This window comes from Madurella fahalii (assembly GCF_045866475.1).
Source record: "Madurella fahalii IFM 68171 DNA, scaffold_1, whole genome shotgun sequence".
Lineage (NCBI taxonomy): Eukaryota > Fungi > Ascomycota > Sordariomycetes > Sordariales > Madurella > Madurella fahalii.
In genome coordinates this window covers 6,975,744-6,999,011 of record NW_027263971.1, presented here as the reverse complement: position 1 = coordinate 6,999,011, position 23,268 = coordinate 6,975,744, and the positions used below count along the sequence as shown (strand labels likewise).

The 23,268-nt window shown below is 50.0% G+C and overlaps 6 protein-coding genes across 6 annotated transcripts; 3 read left to right on the top strand and 3 right to left on the bottom strand.

Moving 5' to 3' along the window:
* Window positions 1-3,289: 3,289 nt before the first annotated feature.
* On the top strand, window positions 3,290-4,252 carry MFIFM68171_02076 (uncharacterized protein; the record flags this gene model as incomplete). The annotated part of the gene is made up of 3 exons (XM_071057498.1): window positions 3,290-3,895; window positions 4,050-4,079; window positions 4,145-4,252. The coding sequence occupies 3 exons, from the start codon at window positions 3,290-3,292 to the stop codon at window positions 4,250-4,252; spliced, it is 744 nt and encodes a 247-aa protein (XP_070913599.1).
* Window positions 4,253-4,506: 254 nt separating this feature from the next.
* Window positions 4,507-6,042, bottom strand: MFIFM68171_02075 (uncharacterized protein; the record flags this gene model as incomplete). The annotated part of the gene is made up of 3 exons (XM_071057497.1): window positions 4,507-5,050; window positions 5,419-5,837; window positions 5,914-6,042. The coding sequence occupies 3 exons, from the start codon at window positions 6,040-6,042 to the stop codon at window positions 4,507-4,509; spliced, it is 1,092 nt and encodes a 363-aa protein (XP_070913598.1).
* A 2,787-nt stretch (window positions 6,043-8,829) lies between these two features.
* Window positions 8,830-9,375, top strand: MFIFM68171_02074 (uncharacterized protein; the record flags this gene model as incomplete). The annotated part of the gene is made up of 2 exons (XM_071057496.1): window positions 8,830-8,891; window positions 8,946-9,375. 2 exons carry the CDS (start codon window positions 8,830-8,832, stop codon window positions 9,373-9,375), a joined length of 492 nt encoding a protein of 163 aa, XP_070913597.1.
* Window positions 9,376-11,131: 1,756 nt separating this feature from the next.
* Window positions 11,132-13,424, bottom strand: MFIFM68171_02073 (uncharacterized protein; the record flags this gene model as incomplete). The annotated part of the gene is made up of 3 exons (XM_071057495.1): window positions 11,132-11,386; window positions 11,450-11,876; window positions 11,962-13,424. 3 exons carry the CDS (start codon window positions 13,422-13,424, stop codon window positions 11,132-11,134), a joined length of 2,145 nt encoding a protein of 714 aa, XP_070913596.1.
* Window positions 13,425-14,170: 746 nt separating this feature from the next.
* Window positions 14,171-16,922, top strand: MFIFM68171_02072 (uncharacterized protein; the record flags this gene model as incomplete). The annotated part of the gene is made up of 4 exons (XM_071057494.1): window positions 14,171-14,670; window positions 14,776-14,967; window positions 15,040-16,610; window positions 16,897-16,922. 4 exons carry the CDS (start codon window positions 14,171-14,173, stop codon window positions 16,920-16,922), a joined length of 2,289 nt encoding a protein of 762 aa, XP_070913595.1.
* A 1,929-nt stretch (window positions 16,923-18,851) lies between these two features.
* MFIFM68171_02071 (uncharacterized protein) lies at window positions 18,852-20,301 on the bottom strand (the record flags this gene model as incomplete). The annotated part of the gene is made up of 5 exons (XM_071057493.1): window positions 18,852-19,269; window positions 19,334-19,707; window positions 19,785-19,852; window positions 19,943-19,979; window positions 20,104-20,301. 5 exons carry the CDS (start codon window positions 20,299-20,301, stop codon window positions 18,852-18,854), a joined length of 1,095 nt encoding a protein of 364 aa, XP_070913594.1.
* Window positions 20,302-23,268: the final 2,967 nt, after the last annotated feature.

The following is a 23,268-nucleotide window of genomic DNA, read 5'->3' as shown; positions in this document are numbered from 1 at the left end:
TAGTACTACTCTAACTACGGTCTACGCTAAATAAGAGATTATCCTCTCGGCTAGCGTACTTTATATACCTTAAATCCTCTAACTAAGTAGAATTAACCTAAAGAAGCTATTCAAGTCGGCGGAGATCGATATCAAGATTGATCTGCTGGGAGCGGGTATAAACTTCTAGGACTACCCGATCGGTTCAAATATATAGTTCAACTATGAATTTGCTTATAGGCTGATAATCTTCTATAAAGAATATTAATTAACTCCTACCCCTAGAGATATCCCCTCTCTTACTATCCCTACTACCAGATATCCTCAACAACTAAGGACTCTATATAGTTATAGGCCTCCCTCTCGTCGTCCCTAATATATTTAGAATACTGTTCCAGAAGTATACGTCCTAGGATATCAGTAAGTACCTCCCACTAGGAATATACCCTACTGTCATCCAAAGCTAGAGAGCTATATAACGGATTGTAGTATACGAGATACGTAACAACCAGCTCTCCTTTATCAACTATATTATCGTAGGCCTGCCGGCCTAGCGGCCTATCAGCTTCTACATTACGTCGTACAGTACAGTTAATATCAATACTACTAGCCCCGAGGCCCCGCCCGTGGTAGACTACCACGCCCTAACCAACCTGATCGACCTAGACCTCATAATCACGTATATATAGTTCCTATACTAGCACTTACCACGTACTACGTCGAGTACAATACAACCGAGGTTGTACCCGGTACCAGCGTACAAACGGACGAGCAGCTATAGCCGAGTTCGTTGTACAGGGCTTCAGCCCGACCGGCTTCTACCCCGTCGGCACTGGAGCTAAGCTGCTACAGGTATTTGGCAGTGTAGTAGACGAGTAGCTACTCGTATATAGGACGTACAATCTATAGATCGTAGACACGAGCGTTATACCCGCTATCATTACTGCTACTACATAGCAGAGCGTATATGCAATTGCTGAAAAGGTGAATACGAAGGTTTCGGCTTAGCAGTTAAATCGGCTAGGGGTTGTAGAAGCCTCTACTCCCGCTTGCTTCAGAACGCTCCGATAGTACTGACTTTATTGAAATCAGGCTGCTATTATAATCAAACGTTGCAGTCGTTACTAGTGATATTGTAGTTAAGGGTACTAAGAAGTATAACGAGAATAGACGTTTCAACGAGTTAGCATTATCAGGATTTATTAGTTACAGCCGGTATATAAGGTCTTTATAATCATTATTGAAATAGAGCGGAAAACACACATCCACTCCATCAACAAAACAACAAGATAACAAAACAAGGGGAGGGACAACGACTGAGAAACCCGACAACAAACCAGGATTCCCAGCAACGCGGCTTGGACCAAAGTAGTAACAAAGATACACAGGACTCCCTCTAATCAGAGGGAGGCCGCAAAGACAGCTCCCAATGGAGCAAGCAAATCGAAAGAAAGAATTAGTTGAACTGTTGATCTTGATTGTCCTTGACTGTCGAGGTCGACAGTCAGGACAGTCTTAAATACAGAAAAAAAGTAGGTTCTCAGTCCGATCACCTGATCCAGCCTGGAGGGCCGGGAACCCGATACCCCGGACCTACACCGCCGGATCCGAAGTCCCAGAGTTGTCTTAGAGTGCTATCCGGCTAGTGCACTATCCCCCACTTCATTATACCAACGGATAGTCAGCGAGATACTTCTTCAAGTAGGGCTCGTATAATAGTGTACTAGAACTCGAAGTAGAGCGGAATAAGCGGAATTGGCGGACCCTAGGTTCTTATAGTACTGGAATGTTCGATATAACGTACAAATCTTAGCCGAGGCTTCGAGTCTAGGCCATTATTAGAGCTTGTAGTGCCAGTATGTCGGGTAAGGGAAGGATCGGTTTAGGCCACGGTTGGGTTAACATCCTACTAGTTATATAAGATGAATCTGGATACTTACAATTGCCATTGTCGTATGTAGTGCAGGGCTATAGTGAGCTATAACTGAGTTGACCTGAGCTCTTCCTGAGCTAGGGTGATGCTATAATAATAAGTTACCACCGCTGTACAGCCCTAGGCACCAATTTTTGTCCCCCTAGCTAAAGCTGCCTCCTGAAAAACAGTAAGCTCACTACAAATAATCTATAGTGGTTATTGTCGGAAACACGACACCTCTGAATCTTGGGAAATAACAGTTTTAGGTTTTTATGTCTTGATTTGATTGTCTCTCAGTATGTCTTCTCTTCATTCCCGCTCTATCTCTGCTAGAGAACTTGCTCCTTTTATAGACGAGATACACGTACAGGATAACGTCTGTACAGTAGCACAGTTAGCTGCCAGCCTTCCTTAGCTCAATAGAGTACATGGGTTTGGCTCCTGCACTAGATCCTGTGATCCTGATCCTTTGGACTGGCACCTGACCCTTTTGACAGATACATGTACAAGATAACGTCTATACAGTGGCACAGTCAACTGCCTGCCTGCCTTAGCTGACTAGAGTACATGGGTTTGGCTCCTGCACTAGATCCTGTGATGATCCTTTGGACTAGCACCTGATCCTTTTGACAATATATACCTTGGATAGGGCTATAGGCCGGAAGGGATGTAATCCTTATAAGTCTCTGATATATATATAGCCTTCATTCCTCTAGCTAGGCACCTAGGAACCGTTAACCTTACAACTAGAGTAGGTACAGCTTAGTCGAAGTAGGTCTACAAAAGTGGGCTGAAAGGTACAACAAACAGTACCTCACCCTAGCAGGTCTAAGTACCTGAGACGCAGTCAAGCATCCTTTTCATCGCTACATTATTACTTCAAAATAACCTAACAGGAAGTATCTCCGGTTACTTATATTGACAACATACATAAATCTTCAAAGCACACCAATCCCCTATAAGCAAAAGCTTTGTACATTGAGAAGTTTCATCGTATACAAAGAGATAGTTGCAATCTACCGTTATAGTACTTTCGAGGCTACACATTCAGCTATAACAGAGACAGAGATATGTAACCCTAGGACTTTAATAAAGATCTCTCAGAGCTATAAGACGATAAGGTGTAAGACGATAAAGACAACAATATCGACGACGTCGACGTCAAGGAGGAAGAGGAGGATTGTGAGTACGAGGGGAACGACTCTGAGTGTAGCTGCCAATTCGAGAACGATAATAACGTGGACGAGAGTGACGAGAATGACGAGTCCGAGAGATCGTACGACGGTTCGGACGCCGATTACTACTACGAGCTGAAAGAAGAACGCGAGGAAAGGAGGCGGCAGAAGCTGCGAGAGAAGTTGCTGCTGCAGGAGGAGAAAACCCAACGTGCGAGATATGGAGATCACCAAGGAAGAGGAGGTTCACTCCGCGTACAGATCTCTCAAAAGGGCCAGGAAGGAAGGCAAGACGATCCCTATCGACTCACTAGTGGACCCACAGTTCATACTGCTCTGCAGCGACCACGTCGACCACCTCTACTCCGATATATATCCGACTAAGAGAGTTGACTTTTACCACCTTGACGACGAAGACAATTCCCATCTGGATAGAGCGAAGCTTAGCAGCGAGACTGACATGTTATATGGCCTCGTGTATCTTGATAGTGATGCAAGCTGCCATTTTGGGCCGTTTCGTCCTCCGACACATGCGAGCCGGAAAGCTATCAAGATGAAGGACAGCAACGGGACATACGAGCTGTCGTTCAAATTCCTCGGCAACGGTTACCTGAAGCTGAGGGTCCCTCGGGAATTGGTGTTCAAGGGCCGTTACGGTGCAAACCCTCCAGCTCCCCAGCCCACTCCGCCGGAAGTGTTTGAATTCGTCGGCATCTGGCGTGACACGGAGAAGGAGAAGGCGGAAGAACAGGAGATAAAATCGGAGACGCCATCCTTCCGCGAAACGTGGTTTGAGATGAACCATCCCATGGGGGCTTGGAAGCAGGTAGCTCCCCCCTTGAAAGGGTTGCATAATTACGCATGTAAATCTGCATAGCCGCGCAACATCATTCGTTTGCTCGGCGGGCACAGAAGCGGCAAGCCTGTCAGGGGACTAGGCGGTGCAGCTGGGCCGGATGCCGTGCACGGTTCCACAACAGGCCGGGCACCCGCCGCTCCTGGTAAACGGGGTGCGTCTCGGGTTGCGTTATGATCTCCGTTGAGTCATTGTCCACGGGTGGTGCGGCAAGAGCAGGGGCTGCTGGGCGAGGGCGACCCCGGGGAGACGAGCGAGGTTGGTGATGCAGCCTACCCTTCTGGGTGGACCCTGTCGAAGCCATGGACCGAAGCAGTTGCAGGCTGAGCCCTGGACAGCTTCGGAGGCGAAACGATCCTGTTATATTTTCCTTGATTATTTGATGCGTCTTCCTATCGTCGCCCGCCGGCTTTCATTACAGCAACAAGCCCGCTATGAAACCTATAGACCTCGCTCAATAGATAACGGAGCGAAGGATCGTAATGGTTCTATTCTTTTCCCTCTCTAATTCTCGGTAGCAGAGCTGCTGCCAATTGTAATCTGTTACCATAAATTGTTCTGGCCTCTGTGTAGACAAATCATTAAGAAGTTGCATTGCTGTCCTTTACCGACTCAGCCTGAAGCCGAGCTTCTAATTGGCTATCTTCGATACAAAACTCCTCGATAACATCCCGCTTCCAATTCTGGTATCCCGAGATGTCAGGTACGGCTTTCCCATCCCTGCCATTGGCAAAACTCTCCCGTAATCCCTGAAAGAGATGCTCAAATTCGCTCATGTCTCTCGGGATCCCCCCGCCGAGGAAGAACAGGTACCGCTGCCACCGACGGCCTTGGTGCACGATATTACTGAGGTCTTTGCGTCCTCGCTCATCGAATATGGCAGCGAAGTGCTGTTCCTCCTCCGTCAGTTCGTTGCTGCCTTGATAAAACTTCCTGACCGGCCGCATCATGCACGGGGAACTGAAAGCGAGTTCCTTGGCTTCAAAAGAGGCAAACTCCCAATCGATAATTCCGGTGATGTTGTGGTCGTCATCCACCAGGATATGGTCGCCCTTGTCGTCGTAGTGTTTGAGGTAAAACGGCCCATTGCGCGACTCGGACTCGGCGACTAGGTCGGGGAGATGCCTGAGGCGCCAGAGAAATGAGAGGTAGTTGTCTAACTGCAAGTCCCTTCTCTGTTGAGAAGCGCCGCCATTTGCTGCCGAATAAGGGCCGCATATGCCTCATCCAGTGTCTTGAAAGGACCTAGTGCGTGCTCTGCATCTGTGAAACAGGAAACTTGTGCAAAAGCACCGACTTGAAAGTCAGCGCTGTTTGCGTCCCCAGATGTCCCTTCAGCCGAGCACAGAGTCAGTGATCCCGTAAGCGAAAGAGGATGTCTTTCGAACTCCAGGAATATATCTGCGAGCTGTTCCATGATTTTATTTCGCTGCTCGGGGGTAGTACTGGGCCAAGCAAGGGGTCGGCCAGGAAGCTTCTGTATGAGGACGTACGATGTGCCGACACTGTTACCCAACCCTTCCAGCGCATAAGCGTGTACCTGTGGAGCTGGCACCCGGGTACGTGCAAGGAAGCGAAGCGTGGCGACTTCACTCAATAAGATGCGAGTCTGGACAGGATGAGGTGGCAGGAGCGGATCATCAAGCCTGATGCGGGCGATCCACGTCACTCCGCCTGCGAATTCGACATCGACATGACAGTTTTGGCCGCCGCACTGTCTCGATACAAGTTCAATTCGGGCTGCTTCGGAGTCGTTGTCGGCCAGTGCTGGGATCCGACAAGTGATCCCATTCCGGGCCGAGCTAGCTGCTGACTCGAGGGCGGCTACGTTGACCTTGTCCAGCAGTGCCTTGAGATGTCGAGTTTTCGCCGCGTTGTAGGCGTCATAGTATTTATCTAGGTCATCGTCTTCCTATCAAGTTCCTCGTCAGCAAAAAACCAGATCTTGGAACGGTCAAGGAGGGCAACTTTGCCTGAATCAAGCATACGCTGGTTGGGCAAGTGTGGGTGCCATCAGTGAGATGATTCGCACAGAAATGTTGCGCGCAGATCATGCAACTTCTATTTGCGCGTTCGGCTGGATGGCCGCAGCCTACAATACTGCAAGGGCGAAGCATGGTGTAAGACGCAGACTCTGTATCTGGACTCAGATTTGCGCAGAAATTAATCCGATCGCAAGAAAACCGAATCTCGAAGCTTCCCGATCAACCTTCCGCTTTGTACTCCCCTCCACTTGCGACACCGCCCCTCAGTGTCCACTCAATAAGCGAGTTCATGGATCTGCAAGAGACCCCTCTTTCGTCTGCGATCGGTCCATGTGTTGTGTTGGTCCTGTCCGCGTCCATGTCCGCGGTACCCCGCAAGACACAATCTTCGGCTCGAACTTTGTACAGTACGTCTTTGCGACCAAAGCAAGATAATGATATTACGAGCAAGTTCCACATCTAATTTGTAGTTGAAGAGGATTACTCGGGTAACCGTAGAAGATGCCTGCATTTCCTCAGCTTTCCAGGTAATCCGGAGCTCTCCTGAGCAACGCGATGCTCCACGGCGAGCGTATGGACGTTACATTACTGTCACTTGCGGCGGTATGAATCATGGCTACTCATGGAAGAAGATGTGAGGCATCACACGGCCTGGCTCTGTGATAGGTTCCCATAATCCTGGATGCAAAGCTCAGCGGGGGCGTGCCGTTCGATCGGGTCACAGCAGCCAATCCCACAACACGAGCCCCGCTGTGGAAATTCTTCTCAGTGTAACCAACCGCAGAGGAATGATTAGGTGGAGGAGGAGGAGGAGGAGGAGGAGGAGGAGGGGCCTGCAAGCTGCTCTCCATGCTCACTCGTGGCAATTCGATATCCTTCATGAACCTGGCCGTGGTGTCAGTTTCTTTAAGCATAGCAAGTATATATACCCCAGCACTCGCCTGGCACACGGAACACCCTGATTTTCATCATCATAGAAAACACGAACACCCAGTGTCAGTTCGAACCAAGGTTTCCCCTCAATCCAACCCTTACCTTACCGTTCGCCTCCCGAGATCTCTCTTCGCTATCATGACTGCCGCCAAGTGCAGAACCACGGGCTGTGATAATTGGGCAGTGTCTGGAAAGGACCATTGCACACAGCATAAATGAGCACCTTCCAGTATACTGAGAATAAAGTCACTGACGACAAGTCAACGAAACAGACGGAGGTTGAGCGCACAAAGAGATGTTGACGACATAAGTCTTCGTGTGCTCGTGCGGGTGCGCGTGTGACTGGGTCCCATGGCATGTTTCCGTCTGATGAGGTCTCCGATATATTGAAGATGGTCTGAAGGTCTTGCTTGTATCCACACTCGCAGTTCGTCTGTACAGTACATTTAAACAGTCGGGGAAACAGCCAAATAATTGACTTTCTTTCCACCAGCTCCTTAATAAACAATGGACCTCATCCTGCAGCCGTGGCTGGAGGCGTATAGGGACACGGGTACCCGTAGATGGATCCACAGCGAAAACTAGCTCAGGAATTAGCACTGCATTCAGAGATGTGCGACCACCCTTCTGCAAGACAATTGAGCGAGCACATGATCGCCAAGCTGAGCTGGCGGCGGTAATTAGTAGCGCTGTGCATCCAGGACTCCAATCCCAGCCGAAAAGCGGCAGGTTTAATCCGACGAAGACGACGACGACCATAATGAACCTAGGAATGGCGGATGCTGCGGGGGATGTGATTGTGCTTTCGGTTTCGTATCTGCCTGCGGGTTATTCAATACTACCCACGCTGACCAAAACCCTTTAGCACGAGCAGTCAGCGACGCCGCCTCCTCGCCTTTCCGTCCCTCTCCTAGTTGGTACAACCATTGCTGGCTCTGCGGTTGCTAAATTGTTCTCCCAGCTACAATCGAGAGTGTCGGGTGTTGTTGATTGTGCGGAGTGCCAACCATGGGATATAAGAACAATGACTATCTAACGGAAGATGATTGATTGATCGAGTGGTCGTGTACGTGTGTTTGCATAGACTTCTTTGTACCCAAGGCCCGACAATGTCATCGCCTGAAGCTAATGCAACTGCTAAATTGTGCCGTCCGGCAAAGACGGTGACGCTGTAGAATGGGCCGGTAATCAATGCAACAAATGCATGTTACACAACGTAATAGACATGTTACACAACGTAACAGAAAGCGGGCCCCCGGGACTCCTTCGCATCTACTAATCGCAACAAGACAAGCGAGAGCAACACCAAGACCATCCTAAAATGTGTTCGTGCCTAAATTTCCAGCTCTTTGCCTAGTACGACACACCGATGTCTCCATGCCAAAGAAAGGTATCTTAGCACCCCCGATCCACATCCAACGAGCATGGTTCGCCATATCGATTCTCTACAAGCGCTGCAGGGAGGGTAAGCAGCATACGGGTAAAAGCGGAATATGGTGCTTATATGTGCACGTCAAGACCAACAGTGTAGCTTGGTTGGCTCCTCCATACCATGGTTCGTCATCCCGTTTCCACTAGGTAAGCAGGCCGGGTCTGAACCAAACATCCTGCCTCCAAACTGGAAGGTCAGTAGTGGATAGACGTGGTTCGCTAAAAAGGTGTGGCTCGGAATTGCTCTTGGCGTGCCCTCGGCATTACGCTTTGGGGTCTATCCATGTCCTCGGTGCTCCCTGCAATCATGGACTAACCCCCTCACTCATCCTTGATGGTGGTCAGCATCACGCTTTAAAGTTTTTCTCCGTGTTCTCGGTGCCCTGCTCCCAATTTTGGGACCGCCCGGATCCTGACGCCTACTTACGTATATGAACAACAAGGGCATGCCCTCCAACTGTCGAGACAAATGACTTTCCCCTACAGTCTCGTCTCCGCGGCGCACAGGGATCTATAGTTTTGGATGACCTATACTCCTGTCCATATCGACTCAAAATGAAGACCGACCATATCATAGCTGCTCTCGCGGGTACCTACTCGTTAATAAACAGCACTGCGTAAGTGCCCTTGTGCTGCAGTTTCTTACATTCACCGGCTTTTCCGCTCATCAGCTGCGCCAGCTGGCAAAACGGGACTATTATTCCCAATTCCTGGGGCCTCAATCCCGTCGGCCTCCTCACCTACACCCGCTACGGTTATATGGCTGCGTCTATGGCGGCCACGGAGGAGCGTTGGCGGCCGCAAAATATTTCCTGGCCTCCGAAAGATTCCGACTCCGATGCGGACTGGGCCTTGGTTGGTAGGCATTCCATGTCATACACGGGACTCTTCAGTCTCAACGAGTCGGTACCGGCGACAAAATATCAAGGCCAGCTCTTGCACGGCCCCATGGTCGCCGCCAGCGTACCGGCCATGGTTGGTTCCACGTCAGTACGAAACTATGAAGTACATGAAAGGGAAGACGGAATATATCTGATGGTATGGCTGGTCTCTGGGAGCGTTAGGTCGGAAATGTGGTGGAAGCGGGTGGCTAAGGGGTAGAAGCAGAGACCTGACTGCTCAATGAAGAGGCCGTCAAGGCCGTGGTCGACGAATATAGATGGGACCGAATGTCGCATTGCAGCAGGCCCTGTCAGTTATCCAGCCGGTTGGACGATGCAACTAGTTTCCGCACTATGTATGCGTTGCAGCTTTACGTGACTCTATGAGAATGGCCCCAAACCGAACCACGCATGACAGCGCAGCTCCTCCGGTCTAAATTTGCCGAACCTAAGGCTCCTTGCCTATTTGGAGATATTTTCCGGTAGCTGAGCTGCCTTCTATTAGAGCACACGCCCTCCAGCTTTGGCACGATGCAACCTGCATGTGGCTCACTGATGCTTTGGAATGCATTGAAGCAACATAATAGGTAGATTTGTAGGTGGCATACTCCTTGTATCCTCACGAGTTGTTATACCTCCACTTCCATCCAAGATCAGTCAGTCGGGCTGCCTGCTAAAATTTAGAGCTGTTAGTATGCATGATTCTTAGTTGGCAAGCAGCTTCAGGTAGTTTATCCCCACATCCTCTTTGCAAAATAATCCCTATAACATTTGGCGAAACATAAGTTAATTAATACACTAACAGATAGATCAAACGATTATTCATTGGATCGCCTCGCAACCGCTTGCACGAACATCAACGAAGCTGGTCTCCATGTACCTAGCCGAACCGTCCACGCTGAGTGGATGAGACAGGGGCGCGGGGGAGAGGGGCGAGCGGTTCGTCGGGGTAGGTGAAGGTGAGGATGTAGACAGAAGGGGTGTTAGCGGGGATAGCGGCTGCGAAGCGCCAGATAAGGTTGCGGATGGAGGCGGGGAGGCGGGGGAAGAGCGTGAATTCGCGGGAGGAAGTGACGCCTTCATGCTTGGTGTTTGTGGGAGGTGAGGAGAGAGTCTAGAAATTTTGTTGACGTTGATACCAGCACGTTGGTATTTTGTGGCCCAGGACTTGATGTGGGTTCTGATTGGGACTGCTGTGAGGGGATCTTTATCTTAGGATCCCTAGTAATCAATTCGACGTTATAAACGTATTGTAAGCTCGGGTTATCGTTTTACAAAGCTGTTGGCCTATTAGGGTCAATATATAACGCGTCATATATTATACGAAGGCAATTAGCTATTTCTCGAATATCGGAGAGCTTGGGCTAAAGATCTCGTGCATTAAAGTCGAGTACCCTACTAAGAATGACTTTTTCTTCTAAGTCAGTTAATTTTCGAAGGTTAGCCGGTATTTCATATCGTAGCTGCTTTCTCGTACGTCGATCGCAGAACGTACATCAGGGATCTTATAGGGAGTAGTAGGTTTCCGTACGGATAGTTCAAGGTCTCTTTGGAGAGCTTCAAGCGTACGGATTATACAGAGTTCTTTTAGGAGAGGTTCTATTTTGTTTCGTAGGAAGAATTGATACTGAAGTTGAAAGATTCTAAAAGTGGAAAAAGTGCGCGACTCGTTATGTAAATCCGTTACCTCCTTTATCAACCAAATCCTAGTTCTGCTACATCCAGAACTCTTCATGTGCCATTCTATCTTAGGCAGGAGGTGAACCGTTGAACGACCTTCATTGGTTTAGGGGTCGTGACCACGATTTCACAAAACAATAACTGAATATGAAATTCCCGATGTCGCATTGGAGTATATCTGAGGAAGAGTTTGCAAAAGCTGACAAGAGCTACAATCTGTATCTAATGAAGAAGTTGCAGAATCCGACAGGGGTTACGATTCTGTACTTGTACCCTAGATTCCTGAGAAAACGTGGTCAATCTGAATACCACTCAATCCGCCTAGAAAAGCCCCTGAGTGTCTCCAACACCGTTTCCAGAACTTTCAGGTCACACTCATCCTGTTTGCGCTTCCTGGCTCGAGACGCCTTCTCCCCCGCAATCTTCTCAATCACCGCAACGTCTTCACGATTGATATCACTCCCAGTGAGGATTGCAGTGGACAACTCGTTCAGGATGCCACTTTCAACAACCAGAGAGTTGACGTAGCCAACGAAAGACATCATGCTCACCTATGATTCAGACGATAACTCCGTTAGCCGCAACATTGGTAAACCCGCTTGAGTGAAGCTTACCTCGTAAAACATCTCAACGTTCTCAATCACGCGGGTTGCCGAAGCACCTCTCAGCTCGCCTGGCACCAGCCCAAAGGTAACACCATGCGTCGTCTCGGTGCTCCTTGCACGTCCGTCCGAATCCAAACCACCCAGCTCGAAGGCATTGGCTAGAATTTCTCCAACCTTGCGGAACAAGACCTCCCTCACGATATCGTGCACAAGGATACCGCCACCCTGTACAAGCGCCACCTTCTTCGCCCCATCGAGCACAAACTCAAAGAGCTCATGTCCACCCGCAGACCGACTGGTGTGCATATCCTCCGCCACTGACTCACTCAATCGCTCAGCAATCTGCCTCATCCGCCGCCGCAGGGGCCCGATATTGACAAAGCCATCGTAGAAGCCCGTGTTTCCTCGGGCGTGGCAGCTGAGCAGGTCGTTGAGACTGCGGGCGTTTGTGGGTGTAATATTCCGAGATGCTTGTGGCGGTGGTGTTAGTGAAGGGTGGTTGGTTGGTGTTGGAAACGAACGGTCGCGATTGGGTTGAGGAGCCACTTTGTGGTGTTTGACCCTTGGTTTTTCGCTTCGCGTCGTTGGTGTCCTCGGCGCTCTGGCCTTCGGTTTCCTGGACCTTGGAGTCTTGGTCGCCAGCGTTGTCATTGACTTCCATCGTCTTCCCGAAATCACGCATGGCAAGGGCAAAAGCTCGGTGGAGACCACGAATGTTGGCGCGGAGGTTGTGAACATGGCCTTCAGATGAGACGTCGCCGAAAGGGGCAAAGAACCGTTTGCAAACGCCGCAGTCTTCTCCGACACTGTGCTCTTCCTTGCACTTCACGTCTTGGTATGTCCCAAGGCAGGCCTGCAAAGTCAGATTCTCGAACTTCCGAGCAATATCGTAGAGATAGTGTCTGCGGGCTGCATCTGTCGATCTTGCGGGGCCGGAAGACTTGAGGCGAGCGTCGATGGTGGCGGCCTTATCCTCGATTTCCGATATGAGACGTGGAAGGTAAGCCTGCGTGTGCTTGAAGAATGCAGCCCTTAAAACCCTCTTGAGCGAGGCAATACCTCGCTGGCCCTTCGGAACGGCTTTCCAGTCGGGGTCGGTGCGAAAGAAATTTTCCTCCCTCTTGTCTCGGTGGGCGAGCGTTTCGTTGCGTCGTTCTTTTTGATCTTGGTTCTTGACCACAAGCCATTTATGTCTCAGATTGGTCAAGGCAACAGACCCATTCAAGAGACTCATGCTATCTTTAAAAGAAAGGGCTTGGTCCGGACTAGTCATGACACCAACCACCCGGTCTGCCAAATCGGGATCGGTCTCGGAGATTCTCTGGATGGTCTTCGCGCCTGCTTGGTTGTGGAAATTGGCGCGAGCGCTGATGACAAGGAGAACGAGGCTTCGTTTCGACCTGATATAGTTCTCGACCAAGCTTTGCACGAATTGTCTGCTCAACGCGTCTTGCTCGGTGCTGTCGGTGAGCCACAAGCCGGGGAGATCGATGAGGTCCACATGGCTTAGGGTTGGTCCGGAGGATTCAACAACTAAAATATCGTCCTTGAACTTCCTCGGCCCCACTTGAGGGTCCGTGGAGCCTCTGGGAGGAGAGGCAGAGATGGCTCCGAGCTCGATTGCGACTTTCTTCATCTCTTTGGGGAAATCCTCGGGACTGGAGAGTGTGCGCTGAAAGTGTGATAGTCGGTGGCGGTCAGAGTCACTCCTCGACGCAGCCGGTTCAATCCAAAGTTTGATGCGTTCGTCAGCGGATCGGCGAAGGATGAGCCTGGTTGGAAACAAAGTGCAAAGGCTGTCGTCCACTGGGAAGTGGAATCTACCAATGGCTTCGAGGACAGAACTCTTGCCACTGCTTTGGTCCCCAACTACAATCAGTTGCGGTACCTCAATACCATTGGTGACCTTGAGACGGGACAGCTCTTTGAGAGCGTCGAAGAGGGCGATCTGTTGTGGATCGATCAAGTCTTGGGCAGTACGCATTGCGTCCTGGGTCGGACCGCTACCGGCGCTGCCACGCCAGGCGTTGGAAAGCATGGACGCCACGAAGGGTAAGGGGGAAGGGCTGGGTATGATAATATCTTTCTCGGAAGGATAGGGTGTCTAGGGATTGAATGTGAAGAGATGTGTGAAGACTGATGAAGAGCGACTGTTGGGGTAAGGAAACGGGGAGATATTTGTACCTTTTTTACCCTCATGTTTCTCGGATGCCTCCTGTAACGTAGGATTCTGACTCCTTAGTCGGGGTGACCATCTTCAGCGACCCGGCTGTCGCGATTCGCGGACATATCATCTGATAGCATCCGGCGATGCTTTACGGGGCGCCTGGGAAGCTTCCTGAAGTTGATAGCCTCCGATTGGGGAAACCTCGCGAATCGGCGGCTTTGCAGCCAAAGTCAATGCAGCAAACTTAGCATCGGCCACTCATCGCGGTTGAATGTTTGTGGGGCAATACGCACACATATGCGGTGACCCAGGAAACTTAGCATCGAACCAGTCATCGCGTCTGATGAAATTGTGGAGCTGAGTTGTTGGAAGTCTCTGATACGTTAGACGATTAGACGACAAGTCGTGGCAGCTTTCAGATCTTGGCCACCGCCCTTCACGTGTTTTTTTCTGTCATCGCTCTCTTCCTAGCACCACACTCGGGACATAATGCACCTAAGCATGACCTTCCTTGCTCACATTTCACAGCCTCCTTGGACGACATTTTCGCTCACAGTTTCAAAATGGATCAGGACTGGTGCGCGTTGATGCAGTCCGACTCTGGAGCGGTTCTGGAGAATGATGTTCGACCAAGCCACCATTTGGCCATCGACATCGGCCAACAAGATGTCACTGCACAGCAGCAATACGAAGCTCGGAATCTTTTCATCACCTTCCCAGATATTCCGTGTGGTCAAGCAACCATTACCAACCCCAATCATATCCACAATTTCGAAGACAACGCTGTCACGTTTGACCAGGTCAACACCAACCGCCCGCCCACCAACCTTGGAGCTTCCTCTCTCGCAGGAAATGGTTACAATGGATGGCAGATCAATAATATTCCTTATAATGCTGTCAACCTTGGTACAACTACCATGTCCGCTAGCCACGCTCCGCAAGTCGCGCAGGGTCACAGTGGTTTTGAAGTGGACTTCTTCACTTCGACGGTTCCTGCACACTTGGGAGCCGGCCTGCCCGCCTTCGCAGTGTCACTGTCTGAGGTCACCTGGCCTCTTGAAATGTATGCTTCCCCACTAAGGGCGAATGGAGACTGTTCCAATGAGATTGTACTTCACGGCAATCTACCAATACATGGATCTCAACCGCCTCAGCCTATAACCATTAGAGCAGTTGATGCTAGAGCAAAAAGAAATAGCCGTGCACGCACCCGAGATGAGGACGGAGACAAGGATGAGAGCCGCAGCCGCCCGATTGACTGGACGAAGGATAGAGAGACATTGTATCATCTCTACATGGTTGAGAACATGACTGCGCAGGAAGTGGCGGATGCAATGAAATTGCGTGGGATTCAAGTCGAGTGAGCTCGCTTTCCCTGCAAGGAATGATGTGGCTTGACAACATAAGTGACTAATTAACGATCCGACTGCAGGGCATCCACTTTACGGAAGAGGTTCAACGCACGAGACTGGCCTGAGTTCAAGAAGAATAAATCCACCTTCCAGCATCGCGTGAAGCGCAAAGACCGCACCCGTGCTGCAGCATCATTGCCCAACCCAAGAGCGCTTCGCTCTACTATTATACAAACGAGAAAGGTTCGCGAACCTCGTATAAGCCCGACGCCATCTCGCCACGCAGAGCTACTCTTCCCTCAAGAGTCAATGCTTCACGCCATTGAGCGCCTTATTCTCGGGAGCTTCGACCAAAAGAAGCGGGGCGTTTCTCCGCTGCTCGAGGCCGAGCATGAATCTGGTACCTGGGAATCATTGTATAGCAGGTGCTTGGGACTTGCCGGCATGTGCAAGCACAATATTGGTGGCAAGTTCTACTTCCTATGGAACGAGTTCGTCAAGGACCTGGACGCGGCTCTCTGCACTTCTCGAGGTCTCGCTCTTCTCGTTCACTTTTGGAGGATTGCAGTTTGCTTGTGGGGGGAGTTAAGTTTTCGCGTCCGGGTCAATCATCCATCCTGCTTCACCTTCTTTTTCCGGATCTTTCTTCACAACGTGCGAGCCCATTTTCGAGGGAAACGACCTGGGTTGGCCACGATTGTGGACAACCTTTATCAGGTCCTGAATTCATCCCCAAGAGACGTCAAGAACACCCTCGGAATGGGCTGTATCAAGACAATGGGCGTCATCGGTTCCATGACCGGGCTTCATCACCCGTTTCTGCTGAAAATGGCGTCAGTGCAGTATCAGTACTGGAAAAACGGCTACAACCAGGACAAGCAACTTCAAACGCGTTACAAACCTCTCCTCGGCACAGTCGACTTCACTCGCCCCACCCCGGATCAGATCGTCGTTCTCACAGACTATACCTTGCTGCAAAGACACAGCAAACCAGAAACGGCTCCAGATATGGCTAGTATCTTGCGCAACTTGACGCTGGAGCGTTGCCAGACCGCAGCAGACCAAGGAGTTTTGACGTACAATTCAGCCGCACGGGCGCTTGCATTTTCCACTGAACTCCTTGCCGTCAGCCAGCTAGACCCGGTTCTGGTGAACGGAAAGCCCAATGTACGAGAGCGCGTCCGAGCGTTTCAGGACGTCTCAGACGCAGTTGACCTGCTACGCCGAGGCGACCTGGAATGCCGAGTCCGAGCCGCGGAGCTATCGAGGAGGCTGACAATCTGGTACAAGACATTCATCAGCCCAAATGAAGCGAACTCGGGAAGATACCGGGAGCAAAAGAAGGTCACAGCGATGATCATGTCACAAATTGATGAAACTCGCATCTCGGTTCCAGAAGGACGACCTTTAGCCGTTCCTCCATTCCGGAAGCGTCATAAGCAGCAATCAGACAAAAAAAGCCCCAACAATCGCTTGCGCCGAAAGATAGCTGAGAAAGGCAGGATCGTTGTTTCGATGATAAAAGAGGAAGGTAATATGAACGATATTCCAAATGTCAACCTTGAAGGTGGTGCGCATGCTCCTCGCATTGGCAAAAAGGAACAGGTGAAAGGCCCGGCCCAAACGCCTTCCAAAAAGTGGCCGCAGGGACGTACGTGCAGAGATTGTGGAGAGCATTTTCCGTCTGGAAATCAGCTTTTTCGTCATGTTGCGAACTGCACCGAGAAGCACCCTTGGTCAAACTAGGTATCTAGGCATAACAATGCTGAAGTCATATAATTACAATCATCTTGGTCGGTGCATCGTCGCGAATTCGTGGTAATGAGGAGAGGCTAAGGTAGCCATTAGTGTATGCATAACAACATTTGTAACAAGCGGTGTACTTGTCTAAATCAGAAGGGATATTCAAGTTGACGTAGACGGATGTTTTTGGGCAGGCCAAGGCTTCCCCTATGGTACCTAAGGCAGCGGGATGCGCCAAGCCTCGGGCTCCTCCAACTGAGCTCTTTTCAGGTGTGGACTCGCCGTCGCTAGTCCCGTGGTAGGAGCGGAGTTGGTTAATAGATTAGAGCCTGCTCGGGGAGTGCTAGACTCTGTAAGCGCCTTGCCCCAGCCATAATCGGTTTGTTGACCTCTGCCAGCCCGCTATGGTTGCTTGGTTTATCTAGTTACCAGCCGTGAACTCTATCAAGTGGACACCTCTAGGCCGTTATCCCTGACGGGATACGGGCCTAGACACTGCGAAGTAGTTCTTGTCTCCGCGATATAACATGCCCGGTGATGTGATTGTCACTTATGTGCAAACTATGTTTAGACTGATAGCATTATTTTGTTACTAGATCTTTTAATCCTTTTTATGCTCGAAAAACCGCGGTGAATACACAACGCCTACGGGATGATGTCTAGTAGTTACTTGTAGTCTGCATAGGCTGTCGCTTCGAATCCGGCTCCGCTCAACTCTTTCATCGGGATCCGGAAGAGTCGCATTCTACTAACAGGGTTACCTACCCTCTGCAGGTCAAGCCGCCTGTAGAGTACCGGCTTTTCCGAGGTATAGCCGTCGTCTCGGAGGTCGATATCCTTTGGGTTCCCGATAATCGGCTAAAACAACGAATCGGGAAAAACCTCTAGTGCTCTGACGCGGAAAAACTTGAGCAGCCAGGAGCTGGGACCGAGGTTAAGAAAAGCCTAGAGTAGAGTAACTACCTCTCAAAAGCGAAAAACAAGCAGTAATCAGTTGGAGCCGATGGCTTCCAGGGGTCCCGAGGCGACGGGGTTAAAGGGATAATATGCCTTGGTATTTGCAACCGGATTTCGTGGAGTGGAGGAGCCTGAATCATCTGGTGCAGGTTTTCATCAGCCCTTTCGGGGTATGGTCTCCTGTATAACACGTAGTAGAAGGACCGGCATACTCTATATAATTAGAGGGCATAGCGGAGTAGGAAGAATAATAATATATATCTTAGTAGGTAACAAAAGCGTTTATATACATCTCATTTCTGTATATCTCACCTCTGTACTATAACATTATATAGAAGATCGTAATATAGCTGCTAATCGCACCGCCACTTCTTACCTTCTCCTAGATGTATAATCCGATGCTACTCTAATCACAGACTATAAGTAGGAACTCTTTCTGTTAGCCGAGCTGTACGAGAACCCCGAGGCGCCTAGCTTGGAAACACCCTGGGCCACGTCGGAGCTGCTAGGCCTAGCATTATCATTTGTCCTCCATCTCCTCAGCCGCAGAACGGTTCGTCTCAATCTCACGGACCATTCGGCGTAGCCAATTCTCGGTTACCACGCGGGATCTGGCCCCGTCGACTTTAACATCCACCACGCCCAGGTGAGGTTCCCTCGAGGCGCTCTTCGATATGCCACCCATACAACTGCATAGCGCAACAAAAAAATCAGACCGGGTCTTGCCGTAGCCGGCGATAACGAAGCCCTACGCAACTATATCAAGGAGTAGAGTTCCTTTCCTTTCTACACCCTTGTTACACGGCTGCGATGATGCCCAAGCCCAGGGGTAGAGTCATTGGGCACGATCTCAAGATTCATGGTATCAAGGGCTAAGGGTGGTCGGTCGATATGAGCATTATGCCGTTCCTTCCGGCGGTCCATCTCAGTGCCACAGCATACGCAGTCTCTGAGGAGGTAAGTGATGTCATGAACATATTTCAAGACAGGGTGACACGTTGCTAACAGGTACCCATGCTGCCGGTAACATGTGATGCTTTGGAACTAAATGAAGAATTTGATACCCGGTATATTACATGTGTGCTATAGTTGTAGACTATCAAGCCTTCTTACTCCTTGACGTACCCCCCCTTTGATGCTGCAAGCTTCTCACCATCGCCCACCTCGCTCGTCGTGACCTTGCTGACTTGTGTCAAGCCCCCGATTGCCCGCACGTGTCTTCGGCGTCGGAACTCTTCATCTTGCCAAGAGTACTCGTACCAGCAGTCCCCAATTCGACCACTGTTGCAGCAATCCCCTCCGCAGTCGTCGTGTGTCTCGGGGAGCGCAAGTAACGGGCCCGAAATGCTTGCAGCGGTGACGATCCAATGGTGAGAGGTCGGCTTCCGCAGCCGGTTTCCGACCCCGTTCGCGGGGACAAGAGTCGATCGATCCACGGACGGAAAAACTTCTGGAAGAGCGGTTTCAGCGTCGTCAAACAGGCGCAAACGATGGCGATGTTGATCTCGACGGACGACCAGTTGGCGATCGAAGTCAGATCCCACGTCATGTCCGGCCTGGGATACCGGGCGTTGAGCCAGATGGCACGAAGAATCGAAATGAGACAGACACTGCGTGCCTGTGGTTAGCAATCCCTTCCCTTAGCCTAAAAGAATAAAAGAAAAAAATACTCACAAAAACCCAACACAAAAGACAAACAAAAGACCAACCTTCTGCGGTCGCGGAATTGTCATGGTAACCACGACGGGGATGGGGAGCAGGAAGATGACAAAATCGGTGACAATGTGGATGTACATCAAGGTCCACCAGACTTCGTACGGGTGGCAGTATCCGTCGACGGTCGGCTCCCACATTTTACGAAGCGGGATGCACATGCTGAAGTACATGGCTAGTGCCCAGATGTTGCAAACGACAACGACGCCAAGCGTTACCCACATTGCCTTGCGCAGGTAGTCAAATGTCTTCAAGACGCGCAGGTACAGCAGCAGAATGGAAACCTTGGTGAGAAAGAGGCTGAGGTTGTAGAACAATGTCTTGATGTAAGTGGTCTACATCGGAGTCATCCATGACTGCTCGTCAGCATGCGGTCCCCCAGTGTTGAACGGCAAAAGGCAAAGGAACGTACATGAAGAAAAGCCCCAATGTTCTCCGGCGGGACTTCATCCATGTGACGGCCCAAGGCCAATTGAGCTTCTGCAAATACGCAACCGCCATGTCAGTGATGAGGATCAATGACCCGCCAGGACGGATCGGATCTGCTGATTTGAAACGTAGGTACCTTACCTTTAACTGTCCCACCAGTGGCGACAAGCGTGAAAACCTGGGGTGCAGATGTTAGCACGCTTTTTATTTTTACACGTACCGTTGCGCTCTTTGCAACTCCACTCTGCTAACGACCAAAGCGGAACGGGGGTCCACGCCAGCGAGCGGCCAAAAAGGCTTACCCAAGCGGCTAGAATGCACCAGTCTTCGCTCGCAACAGTGCGGAACATCCATAGCCGGACGTAGAAGCGTAGCGCAACGGCCAAAGTCGAAAGCGCCATCATAATCCCAGCACAGGCGATGATAGTGCCAGAAAGGTCTTCCTTTGTTGGTGCGACCGCGTCGACAGAACGCTGAGCCGAAAACGCTGATGGAGCCATGATGGCTGGTTGAAAACAGGGGGCCGTGTACTTCCCTGAAGCCGCCCAGCATCAAGAATCGTGCGGATGGAGAGAAAAAAAAAAAAAAGGGGGGGGGGGAGGAGAAAGATGACATTGCGGGGCATTTAAAAATTACCCATTGCCAACTTATGGTGGAAAGTAAGTGTCCCTATGTCGGGCGAGCTGCTCGTTGCTCCAATCTCGGAATCGCTGCTGAAGTGGTGCGCCACCGCAGATGCACCAAGCCACGACCCAACCTCGTGGCCAATCATGCTAGGCTCCGTGCGCACCGACTGCCGGGATTGCTTCTTCCCCGGAGTCCCCCCTTGCGATCTCTGGTTAGCTTTGCGACCATTTCCCTGGGAGACCGTTCGCCCCTTGGCCGCGCGGCCGGCGACAGCATAACAGCGTGCACCTGTCCGCATCGTTTCGTTCGTGTTCACATTTACTTAAGGGGTGCCCTAAAGAGAAGACAATGCAGCCGGTCACGACTTCCTGAGCGGCATTTTCAAATTGCTTCGCAGGGATTAGCGGCCAGCCAGTATGCGGTGGGTCGCTATAGCTAGTGTGAAGGCGTCGTTCCGGGCTTCTTTTGACAGTCTGACCGGAAATTGTCGATCCCATCAGTCAGCATGGCTAGGTAATTACCTGTCTGCCACAGGTTGGTCACATTTGGAAATGACCGGCAATGCACTCCATACCGCAGTTCATCACAGCACTCGCCCTTCTCTCAAGGGTCGTTTCTCTTGGTTCTTGCCATGTTGATAGGGATTTGACTACTTCTTCCGTAGCGAACTTGTCAATCAAGAAGACGATTGCTGAACGCCAGGAAAGAGAGCCAGGACAGCACTCGAGACAGGAACAGGCACTCGAGACAGGCCATCTCAATCGGATGGCGAGAACACGGGATATCTGGTGTGTCACACATAGTGTCCGGTTGTAGGTGGCTGCCGTGGAAATAGAAAAGTGTGGGAACTGAAATATACAAGAACTGTGTTGTGATTCAAGATTCCTCATGGTGCCCCATATTTCGGCCTGCTAGCATCGTCGAGTTGTGAGACACCATACTGGCCAGCACACCGAGGTCATCTGATCCAGTATATTAACGCACCACGGATTGCACAGACGGAAAAGTGAAAGGAAAGAGGGAAGAGGGGCAAGAAGAAACAGACCAGAAAAACGCTCCAGCTAAAGATTTGCGTATCGCAATTAGCAGGTACAGTACACTACAGTGTGGACCCCGTGGAAGGCGAGCTACGCACGAACCCTGTAGACCATCTCGCTTTATACAATCGGGCGCGTTCAAAACACGTCCCCCAATTTCCAACTCGTCACTACCAAAGCTAATATAGGTTGACCTCGAGCTAAAACACAGTTCTCGGCATAGGTTATACGGTCACTTCTGCAATATACGCCACGATTTCTCGAGTTTCTCCGCACTTAGCGCTTTTGAAATTTTGCTAGATGCATGCCAACAAAAGCTGCAGCAACTTGCAGCGCTCCACAAGGAAAAGAAATGCAGTTCCAAAATACAGCGAGAAGTCCAAGGTCTGAAAGATATATATTTGTATCTACAGCTGATATCGCAGCTAAATATATATAGAAGAAGAAACCCCTAGTGTTACGGGGTTTCCGTCCTGTTCCCGTAACTGGTGACCTCAGGGGCGTCAGCCTTGACGCTGAGGTAGGCACTTCATGAACACTGGCATGATCTATGACAAAGTAAGATATGATGATGGTTGATTGAGTAAAGGTCCTCTAGGAACAAATCTGAGGGGTCTTTATAGACGTAAGCGGTGACCCCTGGGCGGTCACCCCTGACGGGATGTGGGCCCAGACACTGCCGAGCAGTGCTGGCCTCCGCCACGTAACACCTAGTATTAGACTATCACCTCTCGTAGCACCAACACACTTCCCGCTCTTGACATGAATCTTAGCACTAGCAACACCTTTCAACTCTTTACAAGCACTGGTGATACCAGTTGTTCAGCCTCTAATAGGTCTATAAACTCCAGCACCGAGTTAGACCTTACTAGCCATTGCCACTATACTAGCTCAAGTAGGTCTATTTAGCACCATTAGCAGAGCTAATAGTAGTAGGCTTAGCTAATATAGTAGAGATCTAGATCTATATAGTCGGAGTCGTAATAATGGTAGAGAAGATACTATTCACAGGCAGATTACTAGTAACCTAGCAACGAATACCGGTAATATAGAAGTTTATATAGGTTTTCTATTGAGGTTCTTATAACAGATAAGGATATTACTCTAGCTATTAAACATCTTGGGAATCTAGCTATACTTATCGGTGAAGAACTAAAAGGTAATGCTAATATAGCCCTCTATGTTAAGGTAGAAGCTAACTACGTTTGCAAAGTTGTTCCTCTATATATAATAAGAGTAGATAATAAAGTAGATGTTACGATTTGACAGGTTTAAACCTCGACTCATTGTGGATTAACTTTGTCATATAAATAGTATCGTTCTTCCGCCCTCAGTTGCTTTGAGGGATAAGCAGAATCAGACCTTTTTCCTTATCTTTTGCTTCGCAACAGTAGAGAACGATAAATACTAGATATCGAGCTCAGTATAGACACTAATCCCTATTATATTAGCTAATTACATTCTATATAAATATCAATTGTCTAAGAATTATCTATACTTCAAGACCTAGCATAGTAAACTGTCTTAGAGTAGTTACTAAATTACTATAGGATAGAGTACTTCTGTGAGGATCAATGATCCAAGGGTAGTAGGACTAGAGTGACTGGATACGAGCAGTGCACGCGCAACGTAGGAGCAGACTACCCGTTAGGGGTAAGATGGTGGTCTCATTGAACTCTGTCTCTCTCTTAAGCCCTGTCTTCCGCCCTCCTCTTTATGCCCTGCGATGACAGCGTCTGGGCTCACTTATTCCGCTCGCTGCCCCGTCATCGTCTTCGCTCGTGCGCTCCTTCGACGCTCCTC